Source organism: Chrysochloris asiatica, unplaced genomic scaffold (assembly GCF_000296735.1).
Source record: "Chrysochloris asiatica unplaced genomic scaffold, ChrAsi1.0 scaffold00036, whole genome shotgun sequence".
Taxonomy (NCBI): Eukaryota; Metazoa; Chordata; class Mammalia; order Afrosoricida; family Chrysochloridae; genus Chrysochloris; species Chrysochloris asiatica.
This window is the reverse complement of record NW_006408554.1, coordinates 2,314,749-2,325,095: the sequence shown is the minus strand read 5'-3', so window position 1 is coordinate 2,325,095 and position 10,347 is coordinate 2,314,749. Positions and strand designations below refer to the sequence as shown.

Below are 10,347 nucleotides of genomic sequence, written 5' to 3'. Positions count from 1 at the left end.
GAGAAATACTTTTAACTCATGGTATATGGAGGAGATTATAATCAATGTAATGAAACAAGTTATATGAATGGTTGAATGTGAAACTGATGATGTGCCCTGTAAACTTTCACTCAATCCACAATAAAAACCTTAAATAAAAAAATTTAAAAATTAGGATTCACTTCCTTTCTACCAGGACTAGACAACCGATTATCCCAGACTCACTTGGGGAGAAAAGAAGGAAAAGTTCAGATGTCTAACAGATCATGCATGTTTTTCTTTGAGACAATGAACAATACTTAAAGGAACTATTTACAATGTGAATAGAACTAAGTTTACAGCAGGTAGAATTCGTGGTAATTTTTCTACTACAAGTAAGACACAGTCTTAGATATTTTAGAGACTAGATGTCTTCTCTGCACATCTGATTTGTGAGTCAGCAAATGCACAAAGGCATCAGCAAATATCTGATTACACATGTAAACTAATTTCTTAGGCATAAAAGCAGTGGACAGGAATCACACACAAAAATACTCAATATACCAGACTATATAATACTTAATATTGTACTACATTAAAAATAAACACAAAACTAAAAGACAAATTTTTAAAAGCAGAAAAATCAAAACAGTCTTAATGCTAATATCCCCAACACAAATACATTTGAAAAATAGTCAGTAATGAAATAAAAAAACCGACAAATCAAAAAGAAAAAAATAGCTAATAAACATTTGAAGATATGCTCAGCTGCATGAATAACCAAAAAAATAGTAAAAATAACATATTATTTTTAACTATCAAACAAGACAAATTTTCTTAAATTTATAATATTTAGTTTTGCAGAATAGAATAATAATTCTTAGATACTGTAAGAAATTAGTACAAACTTCACTGGAACAAGGTATAACATGTTATTACTTTTTATCCCAATATTCCCCTTGCCTAATCTATCTTAAGAAAATAACCAATGAGGGGAACCAAAATTTATGCATGAAGTTTACTGAAGCATTATTTATCATAGTAAAATAAGAAAAACAAGAAAAAACTTAGATGGTTGATTAACCAAAGGCATAAAATTATTAAGTACACCTTGGCTATCTGATAGTACATTATGTAGCCCTCAAAAATATTCTCAAAGACTAAAGATATAAAAAGTGAGTATCAACATTAAGAGAAAATAAGGGCACAAAAATGCACATACAGTATGTATAAACAGAACAATAAAAAAAAGGATGAATCCCAGACACAGGCAACGCAGACAAATCTCAATAAAATAAAATAGCTAACAGAACCAAAAAACATTATTCAACATAAAAGAAGTAAGACACAAATGAGTAAATACGTATGGGTCTACTTATATAAAGTTCAATGACACAAATCTACAGTGATAGAAGTTAAAACAGTGGTCACTGGTTAAAAGGGGTACATCAACTGCAAAGAGGCATGCAGAATTTCACAGGGGTGATGAAAATGTTCTACACATCTTAAACTAGGTTGTGATCACATAAGAATATTAATATGCAAAAAATCAACAAAGTGCATACATACATCAATAACTAATAGTTATAAAGCTATATACCTGAGACTTGTGCATTTTCCCATACATACATTATACCATAACTATCAGAAAAATTGCAAATAAAGGAGTTTCAATTTTGTTAAATGTATTCATTACAAAGAAAAAAATGCAACACACATCAAAATGTTGTTGTTGTTACATTATTAAGTGCTGTCAAGAACGTTCCAATTCATAGTGACCCTGTACAGGGTTTTCCAAGAAGTGGCTGGTTGGTTTGAAATACCAGCCTGCAATTAGCAGTCCAGTGCTATCGCTACAGCTCCACACCAAAACTCCAACTTATATGATTAGAAAACCAAAAAAAAAAATTAAACCTTATGTTGAGAATTCTATCACATTTGTAAAAGAAAACTCTTTTGCACTTGTAACAATCACAAAATCATGCAATACCCATAAAGACTTAATATATCCTTCCTCCAACAAATTTCTTATAAATTACAAACACTCATGTTTATAGCAATACATTAGAACTAATCAAGAAAAACACTGAGCTAATTAAGCATCTGCTATGCTTGCCTGGTGGTGTAGTGGGTTACACATTGAGATGTTAACTGCCTAGCAGACAGCTCAAATTTACCAGCCACTCCATGGGAGAAAGATGAGGTTTTCCACTCCCTTAGAGACTTACAGCCTTGGAAACCCTGTACAGGGTTGCTATGAGTCAGAACCAACTTGATGGCACACAGCAACGCTGGGAAGGCTGCACTATGAACTGTGCAGTGGTTTTAAAACTGTCCTGCACTCATACATGGCTCTCCTAACTCAAAAACCAGTCCCTAAAAACTGAATTTTTAAACAATTTCTTGCAAGCCTGATTTACCCAAATTTCATGCAAAACGTACAGTTAATTTTATTATCAATGAAAATACTCTTTGAATTTCAGATGCTCTTATAATATGTATAAAATAATAACATAAGAACAAAACCAAAAAGACATACAAACCTCTGATTGTACATGCCCCGAAAGTTGTAATTAGCTCTATAATTTGGAAATGGCTTTGGTTCTAACGGCCTGTAGATGGCAGGCTCTCCCCTTTTCATAGCAAGCCCATTCAGTTCCACAGTTGGAGTTATACTGCCTGTTAAACAAAAAAAAAAAAAAAGGCACACAAGTGAAATACTTCCACAATATATCAGGCAAGCTACATTTTTAAGGCATTTCATTCCCATGTGGGAAGAAGGTAGGGGTGGTGATCCACCTGCATGATTTTCTCACTAAGGCAATGCTCAAACAAATTAAATAAACATGAAAATAGTCTCTGATAAAATCTGTTTGGGTTTTTTGCAACATTCTCTATACCAAATATACATCAAAAATCTAACATTTTAGTCATATGATTTCAAAACAATGTCAACAAAAAAATCCTTAGATTGCTTACTTGGGATATTATTCAAGAAAGTATTGAACTTTAATATTACTCACCTCAGAAAATTTGCATGTATAACTGATTAAATAATCAACAAAAACATCATCTGTGAATATTTTTCTTTATATTTCAGTTAACAAGCAACTAAACATTAGAAATGAATACAAGGCATTAATAAAAATAATTAGTACTATTATAAAAAGTAATTCTTGGTCTTATCTGAAGGAAAAAAAAGAAAAAAAATCACAAAAGAGTAAATTATATGATGCTTTCTGTGGTTATCTCCTGAATTAGAATGCCACTGATGCCTAGCAAATATTAAAAGATATGGACATCTTTAAAGATAAATACTGAGCATTTCCTGATGAAATGACATACACTCATTCCTCACTGATGTACATGGTTAGGTTCCAAAGTCCAGGTCATTATCCAAAAATGGAAGATGATCACATAAGATCATAAAATGATTAGATTACACCACTGCATAACTATCAAATCACTGAGAATCAGGGCCCAGTGAAGATGACACATAACTTTTAGCATCAGTCAACATTACCTTGAATACTTTTGCATAAGTTCAGTACTGCTGGATCACAGAAAAGGTTTACATTTAACTTCATTAGAAACTGCCTAAATATTTCCAGGCATTTACAACAACAAACCTTTATAAGCTTAATTTTTTTTTTTAACTTCCTTAAGATTTCACCCAATTTCATGTTATAAAAGAGTACGTCACTTTGAAGTCTACCTTGTAAATAGTCACATATAGCCCAAAATTACGGAGGGGCTGGGAGAGACACACGGACTTCTAAACAAATTTGGAAGACCTCATCTTTGAATTGTTTCATTGTTTCAACAACCAGTGAGGGAATGTTTAATGCACTGGTAGAATTTACTATGTCTGCAACCCATAATTTAAACTGGATTTTTAAGTGAGTAAAAGTCTTATGTTCAGATCATTTATATAAATAAACAATCTCATATAAATTCCTCATTTGAAAGTAAGGCTACAATATTTTACTTCATAAAAATGCTAAAAACTGGTTTTTATGAAGGAGATTAGAAGAAGAGCAGGATAACACAAAGCATGCTGAAAAGACTATTAGAAGATCAGGATAACATAAAGCATACATTTTTCAGAGCAAAGTAGCTCCAATTACTTCATACTGAACTAGAAAGACCCGCCCACTGATCTACACACATGCTCTTTATCTACGCAGATCCTAGTGCTTCGACACAAAGCACTTATAGAATCAAATCAAACCAAAAGGTGCCTTCAGGAAATGCTAACTGGAAACTGCCACTCTTCAGTGCGCCATAGTTGTGCTCATATTACAAAAGATCATTATTTACACTGAATAGAAAACAAATTTGCTCTGTATACTTTCACCAACAAAAGCAATAAAAAGTTTAAAAACCAAAAAAATAATCATTACATGTTGGTGGTGGTGTTGCAAAGTGCTGTCGAGTTGGTTTTGACTAATAGCGACCCTGCTGTCACCTTGTGATTCAAAGTCTGATGCTGATTCTACAGCACCACACCAGGAGGATTACAAAGGAATCTTCTCATATAAGAAGGCAATAGAGTTGACACTGTAACTCGACCGTTAATGGTTTTTGGATATATGAATGAAAATTTCTATATTTATCAGCGATAAATGTGAGGAGGCTAATTAAGTAGGTATACAAATGCTCAAAACAACAATTTTGGATTCCTCTATGTGGCAGGTCAAAGAAAATTGCCAAAAAGAATTTCCAAGGAACAACAGATTACTAAATACTAGTAAAGCTGTCAGAAAATAGTTTTATAGGAAGTTAGAAATCTCCTTGGTACACAGTGATCACTCAGTAACCATATGCTGAAAGAATGAGCTGATTTATCAACTCCAGGACTGGAGTAAGGAAAACACAGTACAACTTTGGAACACCAATTGTATCAGAAAAATGTAATTTATATTCAAAGAATATCAGAAGGACACAGGAATCAACTTGGAGGAGCTACACCACTAGCCAAAACTTAGACAATTTAAACATCAAAATAAATACCGAAACTATCAGATTATAAGCCTTTCAATAAAACAGAAATCTGTGAGCTCATAGTGATATAAATAATCAGACAAATGAAAGAGTTGTACCTCGGGTTAGAATGCCAACTAATAAATATTTTTTTAAAAAAAACCTCTGGAATTATGAAATCTTTTTTTATAACTTTTAGAATAATAATTGATTCCAATACGAATCATCAATGGTTGCTAAATCTGGTGAGTGAAATTCAATGAGGAACAAAGTATTTACACAGGCTTTGAGAATCTCTTCAAGGATTCCTAGTGGCACAGTGGATTAAGTACTAGCCTGCTAACTGAAAGCTGGACGATTTAAACCACTAGCTCCTCTGTGGGAGAAAGAAGAGGCAGTCTGCTTCCACAGAACTGTTCAATAGGGTTTCCTAGACTATGCCAGGTCTTTCTCCTAAAGAACGACTGGGTAGGTTCAAACTATCAAACTTTTGGTTAACAGTCAAGTGCTTAATCATTGTATCACTATTGTTGTTGTGAAGTGCTGTCGAGTTGGTTCTGACCCATAGCAACCCTGCATAGGGTTTTCAAGGAGCAACTGGTGAGCTTGAACTGCCAACCTTGCAGTTCAAATGACTTTGCAGTCTGGCGCATTAACCCACAGCGCCACATTGTATCACTAGGGCTCCTTAATCATGCTAAAACCAAAAACTAAACTGCTGCCAATGAGTTGTAGGGCAGAGTTGTATTCTTTACAGAAGCCGATTGCCCCATCTTTCTCCCAGAGGAGAAATCCAATGGATTGGAACCACTGATCCTTCAATTAGACTCCAAGTGCTTAACCATTGTGCTACCAAGGGCTCCTTAGCCATTCCATACAAGAATTTAATACTGCTCTAAGACATTATCACTATTTAAGACATAATCTACTCATTGTGAAGCTAGAAATACGTTCCTCCTCGCCAACATATGCCTTAGTCCTCAATACTAAGTTACACTCACCTGGTTTACAGGACCAAATCTAAACTCCCACTGCTATCGAGTCAATTCTGACTCAGAGAGACCCTGTACAGGGGTTTCCGAAACAGTGAATCTTTACGAGAGCAGACAGACTCATCTTTCTCCTACAGGCAGCTGGTGGGTTCAAACCATCAACCTTTCAGCTAACAGCCCAATATTTATCCCACAGAGCCTCAAGGATTCTCTAACACATCTATAGTCAACATGGTTTATAAGAAAGGTGCTAATGAAGCGCAGTGGAGAACGATTGCCTTTTAAGTCAATGGTGCTGGATAAATTGAACGCCCATGTATTAAAAAGACGAAAACAAATCTTAACTCTATTTCACGTTAGATGTAAAATTCAATTCCTAAGAAATTCTAGACCTATGTTTGAAGGATTAAATAATAAAGCCTCTGAAAAATAACACAAGGTTATCTTTATAACCTTGTGAAAGACAAAGATGTCTTAAACAGTTAAAAACAAAAACAAAAAACACTAATCAAGGAAAAATAATTCCCTCATTAAAATTAAGAATTTCTATTAATCAGAAGGCACCATGAGGCGTATGGAAAAAGTTATCTACAATATATATATATGACTGTTGTTGTTAAGTGCCATCAAGTCGGTTCAGATCCATAGCAACATTGTATAAGGTTTCCAAGGAGCAGCTAGTAAGCTTGATCCAACGACCTCGTGGTTCAACAATTTTGCAGTCCAGCACATTTATACAAGAACTCTACAAGTCAATGAAAAATAGAAAACAGACAATGCTTTTTTTTCAATGTTGTTGTTGTTGTTAAGTGCCGTCGAGTTGCTTCCGACCCATAGTGACCCTGAACAGAGTTTCCGAGGCTGTAAATCTTTACGGGAGCAGAATGCCTCATCTTTTTCCCGCGGAACAGCTGGTAGTTTCGAACTGCTGACCTTGCGGTTTGCAGCCCGATTCGTAACCACTATGCTATCTCAACCAATACTTTGTAACAGATTATATCCTACAGCCAAATACCAACCCCACTGCCATCATCAAGTCGGTTTCAATTCACAGAGACTCACTAGGACAGAGTAGAACTGCTCCATAGGTTTCTGGACTGTAAATCTTTATAGGAACAGACAGCCTCCTCCTTCTCTTGCTGAGCAGCTAGTGGGTTTAAACAGCCAACCTTCTGCTTAACAGTCCAATGCTTAACCCCACTGTGCCACCAGGGCTCCTTCCAAATACCAAGACATAAAAAAAGGTGTTCTCTTTTATTAGTTATTGTTATTGTTGTTAAGTGTTATCAATTCAGTTCCAACTCAGAGCGACCCTGAATAGAGTTTCTGAGGAGTGGCTAGTAAGGAAATGTAAATTATAACAAGAACAGCTAAAATTTTGAAAATTAAAGATACCAAATGTATTATTTGGTAGCAGTATATGAAAATGTGGAGAACTCTCACATACGGCTAATGTAAGGGTAAAGTGATATTGCTTGGTTATTACGTACTGATGCTGAACATAGTCATAACGTATGACCCAACACTTCCATTCCTAGGTGTATTCCCAACAGAAATGTACATGGACAAGAATATTTACATTGGTATTATTTCTAATCGTCTCAAACTGGAAACAATCCAAATGTTTACCAATAGCATAGTGAATAAATAAATTACAGCATGTTCATGTAATAAAAGACTATATAGCAACAAAATACTATGCTATTAGACATATCATGGATGAATCTCACAAATATAATATTGAGAGAAAACAAGCTATTGCAAGAATATGCTACAGTATATATCCCATCAAGTTGGTCAAACTAATCTAAGATGGCAGAAATAGGAATAATGGTTTCTTATGCAGTTGCTTACCCACTAGAAAATGCATCAAGAAGACTTTCCAAGGCACTGGTAAAGAGGTAAAAGTTCATGTTGATTGACTAAATAGGTGTATTCACATTACAAATTTTCATCAAGCTCCACATTTGTTAATTTGTGCACTAATTTCTACATAACAGTATACTTAAAAGTTTGGGTGAAAAAACAAAACAAAACAAAAAAGCAATTTAAGTGCCCTTTCCTCAAGACACCTGACTGCCCACAAAAATTGTCATAAAAAATAAAAATCTGTTCTGTTTAAAAAAAAAAAAGTTTGGGTGTTTTTTACATCAACTCTATTCTCTGCTCACTACAACATTCAACAATGGAAATTCTTATTATCGCTGGCCTTTCAGACCCTCTTCTTTTTCCTTCCTTTGACTCCTTTACTAGTTGACTTTACCCAGAGTATTTACACAATGCTCTTTCCATACACTATATGTCTTGGAGAGCTCATTCCTCATCCTGGCTTTAACTTCATATAGTCACCACTTATCTTTCTGGTCTATTCCCACTGCTATCCCAATACTCCTACAGTGGGTGGGCCATGTGATACTCAGTGTACTCTAGTTTCTCTTCTTCTTTTCTCACTCATAAACTATGCAATTGCTTCTTAACTGATCTCTTCACTTTTAGTATCTTCCAGCTTCCATTCACATGTCAAATTGAACTTCATAAAAGGTACATCTACCCGCCTATTCATAAAATTTAAACAATTCCCCCAAACTATAGATAAAATTTAATCTCCTAATACTGATATTCTAGTCTATCACAATCCAGTCCTATCTACAACTCCAATTTTATCTCTTACTAGTTACTTACCTAAGGAGCTTCTGGTAGCGTAGTGGTTACGAATCAGGCTGCGAACCACAAGGTCAGCAGTTCCAAACTACCAGCTGTTCTGAGGGAGGATGAGGCTTTCTGCTCCCGTAAAGATTTACAGCCTCAGAAACCTTGTACAGGGTTGCTGTGAGTCAGAACCAACTCCACAGGACATAAAACAACAACACAGTTACTTACCTGCTCTAATTTAAAACCATCTACAAAACATTTTTTAACCAAAATTCTCACAAAAGTCCCTCAGTCTACAACATTCTTTTCTCTTCTCTATACCTAGGAATCCTGGTATGGCACTGTTGATAAGAACTGGACTGCTAACTGCAAGGTTGGCAGTTTAAATCCACCATCTGCTACTTGGAAACTCTATACAAGGTCACCATGAGTCCAAACCAACTTGATAATACTTAACAACACATCTGCTCAGTATCCACTCAAAACCCATACCCAACTTAACAATAAGAATACTGTCAGTACTTGCAATTCACTGAGTAAGATTATCTTAGCCATTAACTTGTGTGTTTATATATAAAACTAAAAGATCCTCACAGAAAATCAAAGTACCTTATCTTGTTATTGTTAAATGCCGTCAAGTTGGTTCCAACTGAGGGTTTCTGAGGAGCAACTGGTGGGTTTGAACGGCTGAACTTGTGGTTCGCAGTCCAATGTTAATCCCAAAGTGCTACAGCAGGAGTCCATACATATGGTTGTTGTTAAGTGCCATACAGTTGGTTCCAATTCTCAGCAACCCTGCATTGGGTTTATAAGGAGCAGCTGGTGAGTTTGAACTGCTGAGCTTGCAGTACAAACCAACCTGTGGTCCAGTGCTTACCTATAGCACCACACCAGGACTACTCCAGCTTCCACTGATTCCAACTCCTGACAACCCCATGTGTGTGTCAGAGAAGAACTGTGCTTTATCCAATTTCAAAGGATGGTTTTGTGGAAGGAGACTGCCAGGCCTTTGTTCCACGCACCTCTAAGTAGAGTCAAACTTCCAATCTTTTTGTTAGTAAGCAGCCAAGGAATCCACCACTTAAAGAATCCCAAAATATAAAATCAAGTACCTAATGAATATTGGTGGTAATGTGGTACTAAAGATCAACTAGGCACCTGAAGATGTTTTCAAATTTAAAAAATATATCCTCGTATCATCTGAAATTAGATTTTTTCTTTTTTATATTAATATTTTGTTAGATTTATAGAAGAATGAATAGAGGAGTCAGTTGAAAAGAAGTAAAGGGACTAATAATAAATAAGTAAGCCATAGAGTTCTGGAATTTGAAAGACCGGACTCTGTCTACCTGGCATACATAACAACAGACATAAAATAAATGCGTATGTGATTTAATTATGTGCAGAAGCATGTGGACTATAATAAAATAGATTATAGTTACCATTGGCAGACACAAAAATGTAGATGGCAAGACTGGTCAGAAGGTAACCACATAAATTAGTAAATTAATTAACGAACAGAGGCATAGTTGCTACAAAACATATAATGACTTTATTAACTTGATATTATCAATTAGATACACTATGTCCAATGTATGTCTATCTTTGGCCAAGAGATAAAGTATTACTGATATTACACACAAATCACTTTTTAAAGTCATCTTTAGGAGCTTAAAATCTGAATGATCAAACACAAGCGGAATGTGGGACCCTTATCCAGAGAATCAGCGACACCAGAGATGGAGGCAGAGACGGGGACATG

The 10,347-nt window shown here is 35.2% G+C and overlaps 1 protein-coding gene across 4 annotated transcripts in view; it reads right to left on the bottom strand.

The window, feature by feature from the left end:
• The window catches only part of STAU2 (staufen double-stranded RNA binding protein 2), a 473,318-nt gene that overhangs the window by 377,247 nt on the left and 85,724 nt on the right, over positions 1-10,347 (bottom strand). For 3 of the 4 annotated variants that reach the window (XM_006860010.1, XM_006860011.1, XM_006860009.1), the window contains one exon: positions 2,502-2,637. The exons of the other annotated variant lie outside the window; for it this stretch is intronic. In XM_006860010.1, coding sequence (XP_006860072.1) covers positions 2,502-2,637 — 136 coding nt within the window. The remainder of the gene's footprint in view (positions 1-2,501; positions 2,638-10,347) is intronic. 4 annotated transcript variants of the gene reach the window in all.